General features: G+C 47.5%; 1 protein-coding gene across 1 annotated transcript; it reads left to right on the top strand.

Annotated features, from left to right (window-relative positions):
• The first annotated feature begins 20720 nt into the window (after positions 1 to 20720).
• LOC122023346 (LIM domain-containing protein PLIM2b-like) lies at positions 20721 to 21920 on the top strand. Its single transcript, XM_042581397.1, has 4 exons — positions 20721 to 20861; positions 20958 to 21057; positions 21137 to 21240; positions 21693 to 21920. The coding sequence occupies exons 1-4, from the start codon at positions 20721 to 20723 to the stop codon at positions 21918 to 21920; spliced, it is 573 nt and encodes a 190-aa protein (XP_042437331.1).
• The last annotated feature ends 2422 nt before the right edge of the window (positions 21921 to 24342 follow it).

Below are 24342 nucleotides of genomic sequence, written 5' to 3'. Positions count from 1 at the left end.
TAGAGTAAATTTTTTATAGTAACTGGGTTGACCGCTTCGCAGCCTCATACCCCATAAAACCCCGAAGAAATTTTTTGAGGAGTCTCAGTATCATTGTATTGGTAAGAACGTATGCAAGACACCTCATTCAACAATAATCCGACGAATAAAGAGTTGATAAAAAAACTCGAATCCGACATCTCAGCCAACAGAGATAGCTAAGATGGTAACAGGATGATTATTTGTCATATGAGATTTTAAGATCGAACTTACGATTTATGGAACGTAAATCTCTGCACCCTGTATAACTCATATAATATTTGTCTCCTCAGTTATTATAATTTACCTTCTTTATATTGATAGTGGGATGAATTGGTGGAATACTAGGGACGAACATTTTACCTTTTGTCACTTGGTGCATCGACAAAAAGGCTTTGTTGAGTTATTATAATTTATTTTATCATATTGATTCTGGGACGGATGGACGAGGGCACGAGAGGGATTTTGTCTTTGACCACTTGGTGCCTCGACAAAAGCAGTTGCCCAAATCTTTCGTATTCCACTAAGTTCCTAAACGTATATTTTCTCGGGGGAAAATCACGAGAAGCATCTCTTTATTAAAATCATCAAAAGAATCTCCTCTTATATTTTATTTTTCAAAATTATTTTTATTTTTAACGTTATTGTTATAACAGTTTAAATTTGTACTATTACGATGCCAAATTATTTGACATCACTCTTATATAGCGAGGAAAATCAATATTATATTATAATAATATTTTAACTCTTATCAAATATTAAAGTAATTATATAACTATCAATATTATTCCACATTAATTTACTTTGATTAAATTTATATTAAGTAGTTACAAATCATAAATCATAATTAGTATTTTATTTTCAATCAACATCAGTCAAGAGTATTCATATAAGTTTCTTATCATTATATTTCAAATTTAGGATAAATAATTTATTTTATTAAATTTAAACATCATTTTTCACTATATATTATATTAACTATCCTAGAAATTTTATTATATTTAATTTTTTATTATTTTTTCTTTCTTTTATATTTTTTATTATTATATTTATGGAATGAATGATAGGAAAGAGATTGAAAAAATAAATAAAAGGAGAGATATTGAAAAAAATATTATTTTATTTTTAGGATAGATATTTCATTCTCTAAATGTAGAGAATCATTATTCTTCAAATATAAATTTAGGGAATAGATAGGATAGCTGATGTAAATGATTTTTAGTTATCCTATCTAAAATTTTAGATAAAATTTTTGAATAGAATAATTGATGTAGATGTTCTAATATTATATTATATAAATTACGCTTCATAACTGTTATAATTATATAGCAATTATGAATTTATAGTTATTACAATAACACCAAAAGTAAAATGTAAAATGACTAGATGGGATGCTAAAACCTTGTTTTTTTTACTATATATATTCAAACAAAAAAAAATACCTTTTGATTTTTATCCTATTTTCTTTGCCGCATTTGATTTTAAAGTCTAACAACTATCTAAATTACACTGTTAGATACACTTAGTTGTCAAAGTACTCTTTCTTTCCTCCATTACAACGTAATATAAAAATATATCAAATAAATATAATTTGCACTAGTGATCCCGTCGATTCAATTTTTTTTTTTTTAATTTAAAGTTTTTTAAGTCCATTTATATTAAAAGTTGAGTATAATATACTACTACTAATGTTGACCTTAGCGAACAAGATCTTATTTATAGTTAATTATTACTATAATAAGTTGTTCATTAGTATTGACTTAAATTGAATAGGATCTAACTTGCATATTGATTCTGTCCGGAGGCTGAGTCGGACGGAGGCTGGTCGAGGTGTCCCGATTGTTGACGGGAAGTCGCAGGTGATTCGGCTCCCACGGGTGGCTGACGCTGCTGCAGGACCCTGCGCACACTCAGACGATCTCCCCCTTCACGTTAGAGACCGAAACCCAGGGAAAAAGTCCCCGGATCAGGCCCTCCGACGCTCAAGTCAGGTCCTTTTTCCCCAGAAAAAAGCAGAGAGAAGAAGAAAAAACAGTTGTGGAAGAAAGTGACGAGGGAGTGTGTGCGCGTACCTGCGTACGAGGGATCTCTTCCCCTTTTATGCCTTGTCCCTCGTAGAACCTGCCATCCTGTCAGAAAACGTTAGACGCTGGGCTTTGTCGTCTAGTCCCGGACACTTGTCGTATCGCCATTTGTCGTGGAAGCATCTTTCTGTTTAGGGACCTCCGCCTTTGCGCATAGGTTTTGTCTTGTAGCGAGAGACAGCTGGCAGGCTGTTACTGGTTGTGAGGGCATCTTTTCGTTTCAGGAACCTTCGCTTGCACTATTGGAATGTAATGATTATTCTCGCAGGACCGCTGAAATTCTCCGCACCCGCACTACTTAGCTTCTCCGATCCATTGTGACCTGCCTCTGCACTTTGTATTTCCTGGCCCTCCACCGTAAACCTGTAGATCGAGCTGACTCTGCTCAGCTCTGCCGATCCCAATTTGCTTCCTCCTGGCTCTGCCGATCCCGATTTGCTTCCTCCTGGCTCTGCCGATCCCGATTTGCTTCCTCCTGGCTCTGCCGATCCCCATTTTGCTTCCTCCTGGCTCTGCCGATCCCAATTTGCTTCCTCCTGGCTCTGTCGATCCCCATTTTGCTTCCTCCTGGCTCTGTCGATCCCCATTTTGCTTCCTCCTGGCTCGGCCGATCCCAATTTGCTTCCTCCTGGCTCTGCCGATCCCCATTTTGCCTCCTCCTGGCTTTGCCGATCCCAATTTGCTTCCTCCTGGCTCTGCCGATCCCGATTTACTTCCGCTTGGCTCTCTCTCATTCTCTTACATCTTTTCTCACAATCAACAAGTCTGTCTGACCCTTGGCTACCCCCCATGCTGAACTCTGACTGCCCCCTCCACTTGATTTTCCGACCGCCAAGTCGCCATGATTATTGACTGTCACCTCCTCTTGACTTTTGACCGTCACCTGGCTTTTGACTCCTCTAATCCTTTCCTCTTTGGGCCCCTCCATTACCAACTGTATCACAAGCCTCCCCCTCAAGTCTAGTCGAAGGAGGACGACAGTCTGACTGACTAGACCTCCGCACATTTCTGTGACCTCGGCATATCCCTATGATCTCAGCGTATCTCTGGTTATCTACCTCTGCGTATCTCTATGACCTCAGCATATCTCTGCGCGCCCTGCCTTAGGCGTCGACTTTTGTGTCGCGTCGCTTGGGGTGCCGTGCCTCATTTATTGCGTCGCTAGCAGCTTGGGGCGTCGCACCCCCGCAGTTGCTTTGACTTAGCTGCTACTCCTCTTTATAAGGAGCCTTAAGGTTGCTTCTCCCTGCTATCCCTTCTTTTTTACGCTGTCTTGCCTGCGTTCCCCCAACCGCTTCCCCACACAATGCATTCTCCTCCCTCTTCTCAGGAAGTTGACCAACCACCCTCCCAAACGCTGGTAAACGAACTCACCACGCTACTTGTCTCGCGAGAGCGCGAGCTAAATCGCGTGTCTCAGGATCGAGATCGCCAGGTAGCTGCTCTGCGTTCCACGGAAGACCAGTATCGCCTTGCAAAGTACTGCGTGGATGTGGAGAAGACGAGGAAGGAGCAGTGCCAGGCTAGCCTGCAGCGTCAACTTGGTCTCCAGGAACAGTTGCGTCAAGAGCATGAAAAGGAGCTCTCCCTCCTCCGTGCGGGCCTCGAGGATAAGCAACGCCACCATCACTCAGCAGCAAGCGGTCATCAGATCTTTACGCGCGGAGCTGGCTCGAGCTGTGAACGCCCCTGACTCTCCCGACAGGTCTTCACACGGGAGTGCTCATTCCCCAGGGCCAATTCCTTCCACGAGTCAAAGCTGGCCTGGGGAATAGTTGTCTCAGTGGCTCCTTTGTCATACAGCGTTCCTGCTTGTGGCCTTGGCTGTATCACCTTTTTGTTGGACTGTGCTGCGGCGTTTGTATATCTGTCTCCTTTCGACATGGTCTTTCCTATTCAATTTTCATCTAGCAAGTATTTTTTAGGAACTGGTCCGTATGTAAGAGTCAAAAATTGCTTCATGCTTCCTTTTTATGTATGAATTTTGGATAATAAAACCGACATATTGCTTAAGACTTAAAACTGTAATGAACGCGTGAAACCTGATTTCGTAGTTGATGCTGACGCCCTAGGAGTAGGGTAGATGACGTTCCGCATCCTTTGCCCTGCGTATTTGCTGCATATTTGAAATTCGCGCAAAGTAAAGTCAGATGTAGCTGACCTGATTATGGAAAACGCTCTGCTCAAGCTGAGGCACATCTCTCAGAAAGGTAGTTATGCATAGGCACCGAGCTCGCTTATGATTTTCGCAGAGGAGTTGATTTCTGATCCCCGCGTGGAGCCGACCTGAAAAGGTCGTTGGGCGTGAGGACAGGGCTCACTTTTGTTTCTCGCATGGGAGCCGACCTGAAAGGTCGTTGGGCGTGAGAGCAGAGCTCACTTATAACTCGCACTGAGGCGAGAGTCTGGGACTACCGACCTAAAGGTCGTTGGGCGTGTGAGGCTCACTTATAATTCTCGCATGGGAGCCGACCTAAAGGTCGTTGGGCGTGAGAGCAGAGCTCACTTATAACTCGAGGCGAGAGTATGGGACTACCGACCTAAAGGTCGTTGGGCGTGAGTGAGGCTCACTTATAATTCTCGCATGGGAGCCGACCTAAAGGTCGTTGGGCGTGAGCGAGCTCACTTATAACTTGACCGAGGCGAGAGTGGGACTACCGACCTAAAAGTCATTGGGCGTGGGCTCACTTATAATTCTCGCATGGGAGCCGACCTAAAGGTCGTTGGGCGTGAGAGCGAGCTCACTTATAACTTGGACCTGAGAGTCTGGGACTACCGACCTAAAGGTCGTTGGGCGTGAGTGAGGCTCACTTATAATTCCCGCATGGGAGCCGACCTAAAGGTCGTTGGGCGTGAGCAGAGCTCACTTATAACTTCGACCTGAGGCATGGGCCTGACCGATAAGGTCGTTGGGCGTGAGCGCGAGGCTCACTTATAATTCTCGCATGGGAGCCGACCTAAAAGGTCGTTGGGCGTGAGAGCAGAGCTCACTTATAACTCGCACTGAGGCGAGAGTCTGGGACTACCGACCTAAAATGTCGTTGGGCGTGAGCGCGAGGCTCACTTATAATTCTCGCATGGGAGCCGACCTAAAAAATCGTTGGGCGTGAGAGCAGAGCTCACTTATAACTCGCACTGAGGCGAGTGTCTGGATACTCCGGTCCGGGACCGGTGGCGATGGCGCTGGTCCGAGACCAGTAATAATACTCCGGTCCGAGACCGGTGGCGATGGCGCTGGTCCAAGACCAGTAATAATCCTCAAACGGCACAGGTCTAAATGCATCACTCTTCTTCGCCTCCATCCGTCCTGCCTACGCCGGCCTCATTGCTTTGGTTATTCTGGTCGCTATTGCTAGCTTTTGGCTTATTCACTTGCATCGTGTTTCTTCCTGCAATTGCATCACGTATGGTATAGAATTAAGAATAAGAGAGGGAGCGTAGAAACCTTACTCCACCCTTGGCCCACAGCGCCCTTGCATCTTATGATGACCTTGCAATTCTCGCGACGCGCCTGGTCAGCTGCTCGGATCAGGGCTACCTATGCGGAGCTACTTGCTCGGTCGATGAATATCCCCGCAGACCTGCTTGCTACTTTTCTGGCCTGGCAATCGCTTCCGCTGTCCCGTCTTACCTACGGCCCTTTTTAAATTGCTTGGCTTCTGCACCTTCATGAAACTTCCCGCCTAGCCTCGAGCTTTTCACGAAGAATGCTTCTTTCTTTGAGGCCACGCCTCTTCATGATTACCTTGCCTTGTCGACCTTTAATGCGTTCCTTCTCGCGATGACACCTGTCTGGCGCCTTTACTGCGCACGCCCCCTGACGTCAGCATCTGAACCCTTTTGCACCCTTCGGCGCTTATTTCCCATCCGACGGCGTTGAGGCACGTTGCCCCAAAAAGATATGCGGCTCAACTCTCGATGTTTCCTAGAAATGAATGGGCTTTATAAACCCTAAAGGCAGTCCGCCTTCCTTACCCCGACGCTTCGCCATCTTCCTCCTCCCTTCGTTCGTGGTCGTTTCTAGCAGTGCAGCTCCTCGTCTTCCTGCTTACGCCTGACCTGTGACCCTTCTTGTCTTCATCCTCCTTGCCTTCTTGCTCCTCACAGCCATGGATGGTAAGGACCCCCTCTGGTATTCGCATTACATTTCTGATTTAGACCACCATGACCTATCCGCACTGCAATCCAACCTGGGGGTAGGCCCGGCATATGAGTTTCGCCTTCCTTTGACAGACGAACATCCTTCTTCTCCCCCCGAAGGGTTTATCACAGTATTTAAGGATCAGGTCGTAGGCGGTCTTCGCTTCCCGCTACATCCTTTTCTTTCTGAGTTGAGCCAGTATTGTGGAATTGGTATCTCTCAGTTTGCCCCCAATGTGTTCCGAGCGGTCTGCGGAACCATCATCTTGTGCCGCATTTACCAGATCCCCTTGACCGTCAGACTATTCCATCACTTTTATTCCTTCCGGCGAGCCGAGGCGGGGGCATTCAACGTTCAGGCCAAGCCGGGCCTTAAGTTTTTTGACGACCTACCTTCTTCCAATAAAGGCTGGAGGTCACGCTTTTTCTTCCTCAAGCCCCCTGCCCCCTTAACGGGGTCTTCTCAATGGTGTTCTTTCCTCGCTTCGGACTTCCCTTCGCATGTCCATGAACCTGCCTGCTCCGCAGCTGCGGATAAGCTAAGAGGTGTTGTGGTTCGCCTGTCTGTGCTGATGCTAGAAGGCATCCTGCATGTTTTTGGCCTTAGTCCTGTCCCTACCGAAATTGGAGCTCCTTTCGGTGAGTCATTATCTTTTTGTATACTGCTCTTCGCTAACTGAAGTGCTTTTTCTTCTTATTTTTGCAGCGGTCGCAATCCTCCGTTCCTTTGCCAGCAAAGAGACACCTGCGGTGGCCGTTCTGCAAGCTCTGAACGAAGAGCTAACACAGGGTCTACCCTCTGCTCCTGCCGTCGCCTCCGGTTCACCGCTTTCGGAACCCCGGGCTTCTGAGGCAGAGGACGACCTGATGCTTATTGAGCCACCAGCTCTCAGCCTTGCCCTGCATCGCTGATCAACCCGCGGCCGAGCCATCACCCGCAGAGCCTGCGTCTTCTCTCCCGCCAACTATGAAGCTGCGCCTTAGGCGCAAGGGCAAGAGAACAGCCCCAGCCACCGCAACTTCTCCTCCACCTCCTCGTCGCCAGCGTGTAGTGAGCATTTCTTTCCCCACCAGGTCCTCGGATACGAGCTCAGCCCAAGAGACAAGCTTGGTCCAGGAGAAGGCCTTTGATCCGGAGGTGGCAGACCCACCATTGGACCTGACTGCTTCGGCGTCAATCCAGAGTGTGTTGCCTGCCCCACCTTCGTCCTCCGGCGATCAGCTTCCATACTTACTGATGCCCTCCGCGTCTCCTCTTCGCGCGCCTCCGAGCTCGGCCATGCCGACCCCGAACCTGCCCTCGACAGACCCAGCCTTCGAAGCGTTATGGAGGCTTCCTTCGGAGACCGATCCGGCCTACACGCCTGCTGCTGATTCGTCGCCTATCTTCGGTAGGGTCAACTTCTTTGGGGACCTGGCCATCTCCTGGCAATCAGCCAGTCAGCAGTTCTGGGAAAGCGGTTCTCCTTTGGGGGAATTCGATCAGATTGCTCGTTCCCTGGTCGTGTAAGTCCCTTCTCCTATGTTTCCTTGTATCCGTGTATCTCTGTAACCTCCTTCCTCTTCTTCCGGCTACTGGCAGACCTGCTCCGCGAGTCTGAGCGCTGTACAACGAGCGACCGAGCTTCAGCGGGAGAACGCGGCGCTCAAGGCACGTCTCCAGGAATTAGAGCACCCTGCGACTTCCTCAGCTCCTCCCGAGCCCTGTCTGGGAAGCTTGGATGCCTATTTGCGCGCCATTGGGGAGTCGGCGGCTTCTGCTCGGACCATCTCCCATGCTGCTTTTGATAAACTTCAACAGTTGGAGGCGGCTTTGAAGACAAGTGAGTCTTCCTTGGCTTCTGAAGTGGATCGTCGTCAAGCGGCAGTCTCTGAGCTGAAGGATAAAGAGGCAGAGCTGCTCTCTCAATCGGAGGAGTTGACGCTTTTATGGCAAGGTCAGGAGCTCTTGCAGATGAGGCTGGCCGACGTCCAAGCCCTGGCTTGTGCTGCCGTTGCCCGAGAAACAACCATGAAGACTCAGTGGGAAGCGGGCCAAGCCACTCTCCAATCCTTGCAAGCGGATCTCGTGAAGGCCCAGGAAGCAGTGTCTCAGGGCCAGGGCGATTTGTCCTTGGCCCGCGTCGAAGCTGAGGAGAATCGGGACAGTTTGGAAGTGTACCGGGCTGGCGAGTCAGAGCGGCTGAAGGCCTACAGGCTGGCCTACGTCCGTTCTTCTTTCTTCCTCCACAAGCTGGGACGCTGGATGGTCTTGTTGCTCTGTCACGGGGCTGCTGGTGGGGTCAGACAAGCCTTTGAGCAGGGCTTCCTTCACTCGGCCCCTCCCGCCACATTCTTGGACACAGCTCGCCTGACCAGGGAATTGCCGCAGGACACCTTCCCCTCTTTTGAAGCGGATGAGGGACTTTTCCTCCTGGAGGCTCCTCCACCTGCAGCCGATCCAGCTCTCGGGGATATCTCTGCCCAGGCCCCTCCCGTTGCTGCCTCTGATATGTCTGCTGCTCATGCATCTCCTGACGCAACACCAGCTGACCCCGGGCTCCTTCCTTCGGCTTACGTTGACTCAGTGCCTTCTCCCCCGGATGTAGTATGACGAGCGGTGTGTTGTAACGCTTACTTTTTGGGTGTTGATGCTGAACCTTTCATGATTGTACTTGATCGTATGGTTGTATTGAACTTCGGATAATTGTCTAGCTTCCCCTTCATGCATCCTTAACTTGTTTCTTTCCTTAGTCGGTCGTCCGTGGTTTTAGTAGATTTATGCTAACCTGCTCGCCTTTGCTCATTTTGCTTGCTTTGCTTGGCCACGTAGCTCTTCCTCCGATAGTTGCCTTGGTACCTAGCACGGCCCGGGCTAACTATTGCCTCGCATGTCCCTGAAGCCTGCTGACCTGCACTGCCTATCTCTCTATACCGGCTCTTCCGTACACTTTTGTCTTGGTTGGAGCGACTCCTTTAGGAGACGCTTCGTATTTCGAGCTCGTGCCTTTCCCATAATGTCCTCTGGTTATATTTCCGAGGCTCATCACAGAGTGCTCCCTGTCTGTCTTCGCCCCTGCATCCACCGTCCGTTGCGGACTTACGAAAATATCCTTCCTCCACCATACCTATAAGTATTTTCTTCTTCTCTCCCTTTTGTTATGATTCGCCCTCACCACGAAGTACGCAAACGTCGCCGTCGCCGACTGTTCGTTTCTGAGGTTGTGCCGCGCTTCTTCCTTTTTCTCCAAGCTTCCCCTTTTCGTCTGTTCCTTCTGCCACCTGAGATAATCTTCCTTGTAATGGCTTCTCCTTCTTGGGCTTCCTTGCTGGCGGAGCATTTCCCAGACGCTTCAACTTTCGCTGAGTTAGATTGGGATGACTTACGGTACACTTATGAAATCCCTACTAGCTTTCGCCACATCATTCCTACTGGTGTGAACTTGTACTTCAATCCCCCGCCGGACTCTTGTACTTTCTTTACTGAGCAGTTCGTATCTGGCCTTCGTCTACCCCCGCATTCTTTTTTGTTGGGAGTGTGTTACTACTTTAAAATTCCCTTAGGTCAGCTAACCCCCAACTCAATAAAGATTTTATGTGGGTTTGTAATACTCTGCGAAGTTTGTGAGGTTTCTTGGTCGGCTCCCCTTTTTCATTGCTTCTTCGCTCTCGTTCGGCGCGCCGATGGTCTTTTTGATTTCCAAGCCCGCAGCCAGACTACTTTCTTTTCTTCTCTCCCTCCTCTCAGTGCGAACTGGAGGAAAAAGTTCTTTTTTCTCCGGTTTCCGGAGGAAACAGACTGGCCCACGCATTGGCAACCTGAACTGCCTATGACTCCAGCGCTGAATGAATTCCATATGGACCTCTCTTATGCCACGGCTGCTGATCGATTGGGGGAATGGCGCTTGAATCTGACGAGATTACTATCTGAAGATCTACTTTCTTTTTTCAGACTAAGTCGTTGTACTTCTGACACACCGCGCTCCTTGGGTAAGTTCGTGTTGAGTGCCTCCTTTTTGATCACTTTCCCTGTGATAGTGACTTCTCATGTTGGCGGCTTCAGCTGAAGTTTTGTATCGTGCGTCGGAGGTTCTGCCTCTGCCCCTCGATGACCGGGAGATAATGCGGCGCAGTCGGGCAATCTTGGGCAGGAGGCTACTCCCTCACCTTGGGTCTGCCACAGTCGGGGCAGCGACTCAGCCTGCTCCCAGCCCTGCCTTACACGCCGCTTCTCCTTCCCCTGCCGCCTTGAGCCGAGGTCGGGGTCGGGGCCAAGCCACTCGCCCGGCCAGAAGCGCCTTCCGAGGAGCCTCGCGATCATCCAGACGCGATCGCGCAGCTCTTCATCGTGCAGGTCCGAGCTCATCCGGACGGGGCGACACAGACAGGGGTGCGGCGGCCTCTTCACTGGGTCAGCCTTGCTCTGATGATTCTGACTCTGATAACCAGCCCCTGCTTCACAGGCGGCGCCGAAGACCAGGTCTGACTTCATTAACGCTTGGTTTTGCTTTTTTTCATATGATCATGCTGCCCCTTGCTACTGTCGTGACTGGCTCTGACATTACTTCCCTCTTTACATCTATTTCCCTTATCTGACAGCTTCTCCTAACCCCTACAGGGGGCGACCAGCTGCGTTCCGCTCTGCTCCTACTGCTGCAGAGGGAGACAGCCCCGGCGATCATCAAAACCCGGTGCCCACTGAGCCCGCTCCTGAGCCAACTCCGGCCCCTCCTGGTGCTGACGCCGGCCCTTCTCAACCTTCCTTCTCCGCCCGCCATCGTTACAGGACCACCATCCCCTCTGAAGCTACTCTAGCTCGGCGGCCCGACGCCCCTGCAAGCCTTCTGATGATGAAAGGCTGTCTCGACAGTTTGTGGGCAGAGAGCATGGATCAAATGGGTGACGCACCTCCATTAGCCCAGATGGACAGGTTCTCGAAGTCCTGGGCTAAAGTAAGTACTCTTCACCTTCTACTGGGTAGTGGTTGGTCTTAACTGAGGGTTATATCTTTCCTCCAGACTCATGCAGAATCCCTAGTGCTGAACCAATCTTTCCACACCCTTCATCATGAAAGCAAAGAACTCCAGGAGAGAGTCTCCGAATTAGAGTTGCAATTGAATGACCCCGCCCAGGCCAGTTATGCTTTGCGAGCGGAGATTCAGGCCCTAACCAATCAGACCGACCGATAGAAACGGTCCCTGATACAGGTGAAGGATGAGCTCCGAGCTATGAGGGAGGAGAGAGCTGCATCTGAGGCGGGGTTTCAGCAGCAACTAGCCCACCAAGCTCAGGAAATACAATCCAAGAATACTCTTCTGCAGGACAAGAACAATAAACTGGAGGTCCAGGCGGCACAGTTGGAGACTCAGGCAGCTGAATTGCTGGCGCTGAAAGCAGAACTGTCACAGTCCCGAGCGGCGTTAACTGGGGTATCCACCGCCTTAACCGTCTATCAAGAAGGAGAGGAGGACCGTTGCCTACTAAGTCGAATGTCCTATCTGACTTCCCCCGAATTTCTGTCCCAGGCTGGGGCACGCTTTGCTACGACCGTGCCCTATACGGCGGCTGGAGTCATCAGGCAACTGCACGCACAGGGCTTCCTGAGCTCTATCCCCCCAGCAGACTTCTTGAATCACGACCAAATCGTTCAAGGCTTTCCGGATGAGATTTTTGCTCCTTTCAAATGATCTGTACTAGCCACTTAAACTGGGAAATTGTTACATGTACATTTGTCTTTTTCGAGTTTTCACTTGACTCTCCTACTGTCTCCATGCCCTTCGTCTGATCCGGCCTACGTCCACAGAGCCAGCCCCCTCAAACTCGATAGGGCTGTAGGTAGTTAGCACTCCAAGGTCGATCCAGCTTCCTTCCTTGAGCGTCCTGCAAATAATAGGCTCCCGATGCCAATTTCTTGATAACTTTGTACGGTCCGTCCCATTGCGGAGCCAACTTCGTCACTTCCCCTAAGGGCTTTATCTGCTTCCAAATGAGATCTCCTTCTCCGAAGAATCGGGGAGTCACCCTTCTGTTATAGTTCTGCCTCATTCTTTGTCCACAGGCCTCCAACCTGGCAGCTGTTTGCTCACGGATTTCACTGATGAAATCTAGCTCGGCCAGCCGTCGCTCTGCGTTCCCTTCGTCATACATCGTTCTTCTCACGGACGGTATCCCAACTTCCAGAGGTACCACTGCTTCATTGCCATACACCAAATGGAAAGGTATCAGACCTGTACTTTCTCGGGGTGTTGTACGATAGGCCCATAAGATGTTTGGTAGCTCGTCCACCCAACTGCCTCCCGTATGATCCAGCTTGACTTTGAGCCCCCGCACTATTTCTCGGTTGACTACCTCTGTTTGACCATTGCTTTGCGGATGCGCCACCGAAGTGAAGGCCTGAGTTATGCCAAACCCCTTGCACCAATCTTGTATCTTGCGCCCTTGAAATTGCCTACCATTGTCTGACACCAGTTTGTGAGGCAGGCCGAATCTGCAAAAGATATTCTTCCATAAGAACTGGATCACCGCATCTTCAGTGATTTTGGCCAGAGCCTCCGCTTCCACCCACTTGGAGAAGTAATCCACTGCTACCAGCAAGAAACACCTTTGCCCCGTAGCCATCGGGAAAGGACCTACGATATCCATACCCCACTGATCAAACGGGCAAGACACTATAGAAGTTCTCAGCACCTCTGTAGGTCGGTGCATCAGATTCTGGTACCTTTGGCATGACAGACAAGTATTCACCAACTTCTGTGCGTCCTTCTGCAAGGTAGGCCAGAAATATCCAGCCAATAGTACTTTCCGAGCCAGCGTTCTTCCACCCGCGTGATTACCGCAGCATCCCAAGTGTATCTCCCGTAAGGCCTGATCCGCTTCTTCCATATTCAAGCATTTGAGCAGAGGTCTAGAGAAAGACCTTTTGTAGAGTTGATCTCCGATCATGATATAAGGATGGGCCTGTCTCCTGAGCATACGTGCCTCTTCTAGGTTGGTGGGTACAATCCCTTGCTGGAGGAAACTCATTATGGGCGCCCTCCAATCAATTACTTCGCCCAGATTATTTTGCAGGTCGATCTGAGCTATAAGGAAGGTCTATGCTATAGATCTATCCAGCACCCAAGTAGTCAGAGAGCTGGCCATTTTAGCTAATTCATTTGCCCTTTCATTTTCAGCCCTGGGAATCTTGGTAACTGTGACTTTTTTAAAATCTTTCCTCATCTTCTCATAGGCTTCCTTGTAAACTTGCATCTTTTCGTTGTTTGCTTCGAAGTGTTCGGTCACCTGCTGAGTTACTAGCTGCGAATCTGAATGTATTACAACTTTGCTTGCCCCCACATGCCGAGCTGCTTGCAAACCTGCCAATAGGGCTTCATACTCCGCCTCATTATTGGTAGCTCTGAAATTCAGCCGTACAGCCAGCTGCATGATATCTCCCTGTGGGGATATTAGAAGTGCGCCTACGTCACTTCCCCGATGAGTAGCTGATCCGTCTACATAAATCTTCCAGACTTCCTCCGAGTCGGCCTGATAAACTTCTGTCAAGAAATCCGCCAGAGCTTGTGCTTTGATCGCGGTTCGGGGCTGATACTGTATATTATATTCCCCTAGCTCGGTCGCCCATTTGATAAGCCGGCCCGCTACCTCCACCTTGGTGAGGGCTCGGCCCATAGTACTGTTTGTCAGGACGGTGATGGGATGCGCCAGAAAATACGATCGGAGGCGCCGAGCCATTAGAACAAGTCTATAAACCAACTTCTCTAGGGCCGTATACCAAGATTCAGCCCCCTTCAATAGATGATTGAAAAAATACACTGGTCGTTGTACATTGTCCTGCTCCTTTACCAGCATGGCCCCCACGGCCTCGGGGGTAGCTGACAAGTAAACCCAAAGGGGCGCTCCCACAACAGGCTTGAACAGTGATGGTAAGGACTCCAGGTATTGCTTTAGCTCCTCAAAGGCCTGTGTGCATTCTTCAGTCCACTGAAACTTGGCCGCTTTCCTGAGCACTTTGAAGAAGGGCGCCGCTCTATCTGCAGATCTGGAGATGAATCGGGACAGCGCCGTTATCCTGCCGACCAGCTTCTGCGTTTCCTTCAGATTCTGAGGGATCTGCATGTTCCGAAGTGCCTGCACCTTCTCTGGGTTGGCTTCAATCCCTCGCTCGGTCACCAGATAGCCCAGAAACTTACCTCCTTTGGCCTCGAACAGACACTTCAGGGGATTCAGCTTCACCCCATATTGCCTCAGAGTCCCGCAAGTTTCTTCTACATCTCTTATTAGGCTGGACGCCAGGGGGGACTTGATCAAGATGTCGTCAACATAGACTTCTACGTTCCGTCCGATCTGACTCCGAAAAACCTTATCCATCATCCTTTGGTAGGTAGCTCCAGCGTTCCTGAGCCCAAACGGCATGACAGTATAGCAGAAAGTACCATCAGCTATTATGAAACTAACCTTCTCCTGATCCTTCTTAGCCAGGGGTATCTGGTGGTATCCCTGATAAGCGTCCATCATGCATATCCTTTCACAGCCAGCAGTTGAATCCACCACCTGGTCGATCCGCGGGAGAGGGTAACAATCTTTGGGGGTGGCTTTGTTGAGGTCGCGAAAGTATATGCACACCCTCCACTTGTTGTTGGGCTTCTTCACCAATACGACGTTGGAAAACCAGGATGGGAATTGCACCTCTCGAACATGTCCTGCCTTCCTGAGCTGATCTACTTCAGCCCGGATAATCTTATTTTGGTCGGCGGAGAAGTTCCTCTTCTTCTGCTTGACTGGCTTGGCCTCGGGTATAGTATGCAGCTTGTTCTCAGCTACTTCTGGTTTGACCCCGGGCAATTCTTCCGGGGACCAAGGAAAGACGTCTCTGTTGCGGATCAGGCATTGTATCAGCTCCGCCTTCAGCTCCGGCGACAGATCACTAGCAATGCGAGTGATGCTCTCAGCTCTGTCAGGATACAACTGAATATCTTCGCAGGAGACAGGCTCCTCAGCAATAGGCAGAGGCTCTTCCTGGGTGGCATGTACACCGCCATCCTGAGTCCGCCGGCTCTTGCGCGCCTCCACCCGGACCATATCGATGTAACAGCTGCGAGATACCTTTTGCTCTCCCTTGACTTCTCCGACCTGCTCGCCAACCGAGAACTTGATCTTCTGGTGAAAGGTGGAAACGGCAGCCCGGAACTCATGCAGGACTGGCCTTCCCAGGATGACGTTGTAGGAGGAAGGCGAATCCACCACAATGAAGGTGCTCCTCCGAGTGCGCACCAATGGCTCAGTGCCCATGGAAATGGCCAGCTTGATCTGACCCATGGGTTTGACTTCATTACCTGTAAACCCATACAAGGAAGTGGTTACAGGTTGGAGCTCAGCGACGTCGATCTGCATCTCCTCAAACGCAGCCCTGAATAAAATGTTGACCGAGCTCCCGGTATCCACAAAGACCCGAGCCACTCGGCTATTAGCAATAACAGCCTTGATTATGAGGGCATCGTCGTGGGGCAGCTCCAGACCCTCCAGATCTTGAGGCCCAAAACTCATAACAGGGCCGGAGGCCTGCTCGTGGTTGCACCCCACGGCTCCGACATACAACCGCCGGACGTGTGACTTACGGGCTCAGCCTGAGTCCCCGTCAGTGGGCCCTCCTGAAATCATACCAATCTCTCGCACAGCAAGGTTGCCCCGGTTATCCAGTTCTCCGGCATCTCTTCGGTCTTCGCCTGGGCCAGCTTGGTTAGATGGGCCGGCTAGGTCGGGCCTGGTCTGCCGAGCACGCCCAGCTGCAGCTCGTTCCTCCTCCATTCTCTGTATTTAGGGCGCCAGCGCCGGGGGAGGCAAGCCCTGCTCCGCAGCTCGCCTGGAGTCACGGGCGAATTGAAAGCAGTTACTGAGATCGTGCGTCCTGGACCGATGATATGTGCAATATGGTGCCCCCCTTGGTCCAGGCCTGGGCGCGTGTACGGCGGCGATTCGCGGGGCTGGCCTGACTCCCTGAGCGGGTTGGGGGGCAGGCCTGGGTTGACCTCGCTGGAAGGGCTGAGCTGGCTGCGGTGCTCTCCTTTCAAGTCGGTTGCCTGTAGCCATCGTCTTTTCGGCTTTCCGCCTAGCGGCCTGCGCTTCTTCCACCTTGATGTAGCAAGAAGCTTTCTCCACCATATCGTCGAAGCTTCGGGCGGGGTTTTTGATGAGGTCCCTAAAGAATTCCCCTTCTCGCAATCCGTGGGAGAAGGCGTTCATCAATATTTCTGAGGTGGCGGAGGGGACGTCATTGGCCACCTGACTGAACCGGTTGATGTAGCTCCGCAAGGGCTCAGTCGAATCCTGCTTGAGAGCAAAAAGACAGTGGTCGGTTTTTTGATACTTACCACTACTGGCGAACCGACGCAGGAAGGCTGCTTTGAAATCCATGAAGCGATTGATGGACTCCGGGGGCAATCCATCGAAGCACTTTTGTGCCGACCCGGACAGGGTATGTAGGAATACTCGGCATTTGACAGCGTCGCTGTACTGATACAAGATAGCCGCATTCTTAAACTTCCTCAGGTGCTCTTCCGGGTCCTTGCTCCCATCGTATTCTCCAATGTTCGGGGCTCGATATCCCTTGGGCAGGCTTTCCCTCAGGATCTGAGCCGAGAAGGGTACTTTGTCATCCGGATCCTCAGGCAGATCTCTGGCAGGGATTATAGCTTTCCCCTTTTCGGAATCCCGAGGTGGATGTAGAGAGCTTTCCGCCACCGACGCCGGCGGCTCCTCTTTCTTTGGACTGTGCGCACGAGGTTCGACCCGATGATAGTTGCGGCGAGGCTCCCGGAATGAAGTACGAGGGAGTTCTTCCTGCTGCTTCCTCTTTGAGCCCCTGTCGGAGGCGGGAGCCGGTTCTTTGGACGTTTCAGGTGCTAGGCGGGGACGTGAAACTGTTCCTTGCTTCTCAGAGGCGGCTTGCTTTCTAACCTCCTTGAAGAGCTCGTACTCCCCCGCGGTCATGGTTACGTTGATCCTCCTGCTAGAGCTGCGACCAGAGTCCTCCATCTTCACGCTCCGGAACAGATTGTTGTGTTCCCACAGACGGCGCCAAATTTGATCCCGTCCGGAGGCTGAGTCGGACGGAGGCTGGTCGAGGTGTCCCGATTGTTGACGGGAAGTCGCAGGTGATTCGGCTCCCACGGGTGGCTGACGCTGCTGCAGGACCCTGCGCATACTCAGACGATCTCCCCCTTCACGTTAGAGACCGAAACCCAGGGAAAAAGTCCCCGGATCAGGCCCTCCGACGCTCAAGTCAGGTCCTTTTTTCCCCAGAAAAAAGCAGAGAGAAGAAGAAAAAACAGTTGTGGAAGAAAGTGACGAGGGAGTGTGTGCGCGTACCTGCGTACGAGGGATCTCTTCCCCTTTTATGCCTTGTCCCTCGTAGAACCTGCCATCCTGTCAGAAAACGTTAGACACTGGGCTTTGTCGTCTAGTCCCAGACACTTGTCGTATCGCCATTTGTCGTGGAAGCATCTTTCTGTTTAGGGACCTCCGCCTTTGCGCATAGGTTTTGTCTTGTAGCGAGAGACAGCTGGCAAGCTGTTACTGGTTGTGAGGGCATCTTTTCATTTCAGGAACCTCCGCCTTCGCTTGCACTATTGGAATGTAATGATTATTCTCGCAGGACCGCTGAAATTCTCCGCACCCACACTACTTAGCTTCTCCGATCCATTGTGACCTGCCTCTGCGCTTTGTATTTCCTGGCCCTCCACCGTAAACCTGTAGATCGAGCTGACTCTACTCAGCTCTGCCGATCTCAATTTGCTTCCTCCTGGCTCTGCCGATCCCGATTTGCTTCCTCCTGGCTCTGCCGATCCCGATTTGCTTCCGCCTGGCTCTGCCGATCCCGGTTTACTTCAGCCTGGCTCTGCCGATCCCAATTTGCTTCCTCCTGACTTTGCCGATCCCCATTTTGCTTCCTCCTGGCTTTGCCGATCCCAATTTGCTTCCTCCTGGCTCTGCCGATCCCGATTTGCTTCCTCCTGGCTCTGCCGATCCCGATTTACTTCCGCCTGGCTCTACCGATCCCAATTTGCTTCCTCCTGGCTCTGCCGATCCCCATTTTGCTTTCTCCTGGCTTTGCCGATCCCAATTTGCTTCCTCCTGGCTCTGCCGATCCCAATTTGCTTCCTTCTGGCTCTGCCGATCCCGATTTACTTCCGCCTGGCTCTGCCGATCCCAATTTGCTTCCTCCTGGCTTTGCCGATCCCCATTTTGCTTCCTCCTGGCTCGGCCGATCCCAATTTGCTTCCTCCTGGCTCTGCCGATCCCCATTTTGCCTCCTCCTGGCTTTGCCGATCCCAATTTGCTTCCTCCTGGCTCTGCCGATCCCCATTTTGCCTCCTCCTGACTTTGCCGATCCCAATTTGCTTCCTCCTGGCTCTGCCGATCTCAATTTGCTTCCTCCCGGCTCTGCCGATCCCGATTTACTTCCGCCTGGCTCTCTCTCATTCTCCTACATCTTTTCTCACGATCAACAAGTCTGTCTGACCCTTGGCTACCCCCCATGCTGAACTCTGACTGCCCCCTCCACCTGATTTTCCGACCGCCAAGTCGCCATGATTATTGACTGCCACCTCCTCTTGACTTTTGATCGCCACCTGGCTTTTGACTCCTCTAATCCTTTCCTCTTTGGGTCCCTCCATTACCAACCGTATCACATATGATTTGCAAATTCTGTATATTTATGATTCATACCTACTATTCAGTATAATCGTTAGTATTTATAAGAGTTAGATACATAACATCGATTGTCCATCTGTGTATTTAAATTTATCTCTCTTTATATTCATGAGGTTAGCTTAAAAGGAACAACTGAGATGATGAATCCATAATAAGCTTCCATCCTTTATGTTACCCATATGATATAAGGGGGCGTTTGATTAAATGATGGCAATGACTATGAGTATGGATTTAATAGTAGGGTGGAATGATAATAGGAATGGAAATGAAACTCATCAAATTATATGAGTTTGATTGATTCCCATAAATCTAGTAATCATTCCCAAAATATCATTCTCAAACCCATAATCCAAACATTATCTTTTACTATAATTTCATTCCCTTATTCCTAAACTCATCAACCAAGTACCCCCTAAGTTTATATTCTAACATAAAAGTTTTGTGAAAAATTCCTTCCACCCCTTAGTCATTTGATGGATGCATATAAGTTGACTTCGTAGTTTACTTCTCTTCACATAATTTAGAGACGGACTGTGAAGGGTACTTGGGTTAAGCGTAGTTATTTTTTTACTACAATATTCTAACATAAAGGTGTCCCCATGAGGGACAGGGGTGCACAGTTAGTTAGAGGGTGATAGATTTATTATAATAAAATATAGATCAATTTCCGACAAGTATATATGATCTCAAAAAAAAATTGCTCCTATCCTCTATTCATTTAGTGGTCAATTATAAGTTAATCATGTGATTTACTTAAATTTTAGGATAAACTGTGAAGAATATCTGAAATGAATGTAATTAATTTTTACTATATTATTCTAACATGACGATGCCCCTCATGTTATATAGTGGTATTTGAATAACTAGTAATGTCGGAGCACCATGTCAAAAGTGACCTTACTTCCTGAATTTATTTGGGAGCTGAGCTACGGGGTCAAATTGTCCACCTGAAACTTAATCGATATAGATGTGTATATATATATATATAAATTAATATATTCTAATATAAAGGTGCTATCATCTATTATTGTGAGGAAGGCATTAACTCATGAACGCTTGTCATAGGTTGTTAATGCAATGACAAGGCTTGTCACATGTTGTTGGTGTAGTGACATAGGGTGTCATTTATCTCAAATTAAAATTTTTAATTAATGTTTTTAGTTTAAACCTTCAAATTCTAATTATACAAATTAACTCTTAAGTTCATAATTACCTTCTTTTTTAATTTAAATAAATAAATAAATAAATTCATAATCTATTGAATTCTTTATTAACAAACATAATTAACTCATAATTAATTATCTAATTAATAATGATAATTAATTCTTAATCATTTATTATATATCCTACATGAAGATAATTTTAGGGGTGACACACCTAATGAACAAATAATTAACAATGATTGTGCCAAATCATACAACTTATATATATCAATCATAGCATATCGAAATTCAAATATGATATCAAGAATATATATGGAAATATGAATCTTAAACATTCAAATTGTGTATGAATTTGTTGGGTCTTACCCTAAAAATAGTAATTTTCATATCAATATGTTGGTGATTGAAACTTGACTTAGTCATGTGGTTTCGAACTCTCGATTCCTCCTTTTTCCACTCCTATCCTTCCTCCCCTCCTCTCGACTCTCTTTTAACTCCCCTTCCTCCCCTCCTCCCCTCTCACCTCTCACCTCTGATCACCTCTCTCCCAATTCCTTCATTCCTATCCTTTCCGGAGGGAGAGAGAGAGAGAGAGAGGAGGAGAGGCAGTGACCTAATTGGCATCGCAATGGCAGTGACTTTCAGTGGCACCCAGGACAAGTGCAAGGCCTGCGAGAAGACGGTCCACTTCGTCGACTTCCTCTCCACCGACGGAGTCATCTACCACAAGTCCTGCTTCCGGTGCAGCCACTGCAATGGAACTCTCTCTGTACCTACTTGATCACCATCAACTCATCAATGAAATACTAATTAATGCACAAGCACTTCACCTTATTGTAGTAATGGCCATGAATTGGTGTTTCAGATGTGCAACTACTCTTCCATGGATGGTATTCTTTACTGCAAGCCACACTTCGAGCAGCTCTTCATGGAGACCGGCACCTTCACGAAGAAGTTCCCGACCGGTGATCGATCGATCTTCCATTGATGTACTTTGAGGTAGAAAAATTTGTTTACTAATTGAAAGGTTGATATGATTCTCAGTCACAAGGTCCGGAGAGAGGATTCCGAGCAAGTACTCATCCATGTTCTCTGGAACTCAAGATAAATGTGCCACTTGCAAGAAGATAGCGTACCCTTTGGAGAAGGTTTGTGCGTAGAATTGTATATAGTTTTGTGTTGTTCAAACTTATTTGATAAGATAATTGAGCTAAGTCAATCCAAACATGGTCTAAAATGAATTAAGTTATTGAAATGATTGTTAAAACTTAATTTGATTTCTTTTTTTATGAGTTTGAGTTTGATTTATTTATATATTTTTGAGATCTTAATTAAACTTGTTTAATTTTTTAAAAAATTTATATTTTAAAATTTGTTTGGTTAGTAAGTAAATTTGATATCACAAGGTTGTTTAATTTGTATTCTTTGTAACTCAAGATAAATGTGTCACCTATAAGAAGACAACATACTCTTTTGAGAAGGTTCATATATATATTTAAACTTATTCATTTTGTTGATTTTATATATCGAATAAACATAAACAAGCTCTTATCAAATCAAATATCAAATCTACTCATTAATTACAATGTAATATTTGCAGTTGATGATGGAAGGGGAGAATTACCACAAGACATGCTTCAAGTGCTCGGTGGGAGGGTGCATCTTGACGCCCGCATCGTATGCTGCACTAAACGGCATCCTCTATTGCAAGCACCACTTCGCGCGGCTGTTCATGGAGAAGGGAACCTACAGCCATGTCATCCAAGCTGCCATGCTGAAGCAAGCGGCCGCCGTAGAGCATGCGGTAGGGCAGCTGCCTGCGCTCTAGTTCATCATGACCTAAAACAGAACTATTGATTTTTCTTTGAACTCATGAGCTTTTTTGATGTTTTTCTACTAAAGGAGACAAATATATGAATCGAAAACTATTAATGCTTCTTTTAATTTTGCAATGCTAAATGGATGAAAACATAGATGTCTCTAAAGGATGAAGATAAATATTTGAAAATGGAAGAGCAATATAACTTTTTTATCGCATATTTCTTCCGTGAAACAACTTAGCTTAATTATATAGCCATCGCAAAGAAAGTCCAAAAGTAATTAATCACTAGTTCACTACACATAACTTAATTTAATTGAATCATAAGACAACTTATATAGTCATTGCAAAGGAAGCCCAAAAGCAATTTGGATCTTAAGTGATCCTCCCATGTCTTGAACACATGGAATGCCAAGTTCGATCGTTTGTATCTTCAAGGACAAAAGTAGGAATTTTTCCCTAAGAATGAATGCTGCTAGTCAATGCCGATTACAACTCCACCCAAGTTGGATAATTCAAACCCACCAAACAAAGTCATGGCAATGGTTAAGAGATGGGTTTGTTTTTGATAAGTTGAATCCAGTGTACTAGAGAATGTAATTCAAGCTTATTCAATGAATGTTGATAAGGGGTATTCTCTGAAAGTCGTGTGGCTAAGAAGATCAACAATTGGGAAAGGATGGCAGGTAGAGCCAATAAGGGAAGACTATGACTCCTGACTCTTAACTCCCGGCTACCATCGACTCCCGACTAAGGACTCCGGGTCGCCACTGATCCCGAGTGGTCCTCAAATGAACCGTTATGTAGGGAGAAGCAAGGATCATGCACGCATCATGATGAAAGCGGCGGAAAAACATAGACATCCGCGACGGAGAATGTAATTCAAGCTTACTTGATGACCGTTGATATAGGGGCATTCTCCGAAAGCTACATGACTAAGAAGGTCAACAACATGGGCAAGAATGGCAGGTAGGGTCAACAAGGGAAGACTTTGATTCCCAACTCCTGGCTACCACCGACTCCCAACTCTAGGCCGCCACCGATTCCTATGCAAGGAGAAGCGAGGATCACGCATGCATCATGGCGGAAGAGATGGAAAAATGTAGACATTTACTATGAAATAAATGGGCAATGATGACCCTTTATTTCGGAGAACTTGATAACGTTTGTGAGTAACATGAAGAACGTGGTAACGCCTATGGATTACGCGGAGGATGTGACGAAGCCACCCCTGTCCCTATAAACGGTTGGTGAACTTTATGGAACATGACATGCACACACAACATCCAAACCCTAATTTCCAACAACTATTTTCCTCCCATAGAGAGCTAACTTGAGCGTTAGAGTGGCTGTGACCGGATCCTCTCGACCATCATTCTAATGCGCTTTCTTTGAGTGTTCCTCCTTGTAGGCCTCAAACCATGTAAGTTGTTAGATAGCCAATACGAACAACCCTTCATTGATGAGTCAACCGTTCCTGTTCTCAGACATGATCAAATGTGTTAGATCAAATGCACGCTATCAAACATGATTAGGCTTCAAATTTGTATAGTTGCCAGCTAGTCTCCCGGCATACCAACACAACAAGAACTCCGAGGGGGCCTTACCTCATGATGGTCCAACTTATTTAGGTCATGCCTTCTAATGACCCATCTCGAAGGGCACAAGCCTAGTTATAAGTCATTTGGTAGCAATCCAATCTTAGTCAACTATAAATATCAAACCAAGTCTTCATACTTGACTGCTCTCGATGAGATGGGATCTATGCTTTTATTAGCCATGCTCGATTATTTAGCTTATGGATTTTCTCCCTAGGTCATAAATATTAACCTTAAATCCTAAATTCTAGTTCATTTTAAGCTCCTTGAGGTGTTGGAAATGCTTGGGGACAGAGTGAATCAAAGAATTTTACAATAATTGTCGTTCTACTTTGACGTTCCTCGTAGTAGCTCAAATGACTTTTTTGTTCTCAATTTCGGTTGATTCAAATCTTCTTCAATCAAATGAAACATATATAGATATGGAAATTTTATCTACCAATAACTAGTTGTAAGTCTTGCTAACTAAAACCAAGTTTAGTCACCTACAAATGGCTAAGATAGCAAGTTTTTTTCACTAACCAGTTTGGTGCCAATCGACTAAGAATCTCTCTAATCAAATACTCAAATCTTTCCATTAACTCAAATGGTTTTCAGTCGACTCTAATTATGATGATAACAAGCATATCTTCCAATGTATAACATTCCAATCAACTGAAGATCTCTCTAGTTGATACAATCCCAACAAAAGCTTCTATTTTGAACAATCAACTACCTATCCGACTCAATAACTTTAGTTGAATAAGTCCTTCCTCTAGTTAACTAGAACTAAAATAGAATCTATTTTAGAACAAAATGTTTATAATCTACTCTTAAGTTTACTCAATACTTTA

This window comes from Zingiber officinale, chromosome 9B (genome assembly GCF_018446385.1).
Source record: "Zingiber officinale cultivar Zhangliang chromosome 9B, Zo_v1.1, whole genome shotgun sequence".
NCBI lineage: Eukaryota > Viridiplantae > Streptophyta > Magnoliopsida > Zingiberales > Zingiberaceae > Zingiber > Zingiber officinale.
This window is presented reverse-complemented; position numbering and strand designations above follow the sequence as displayed.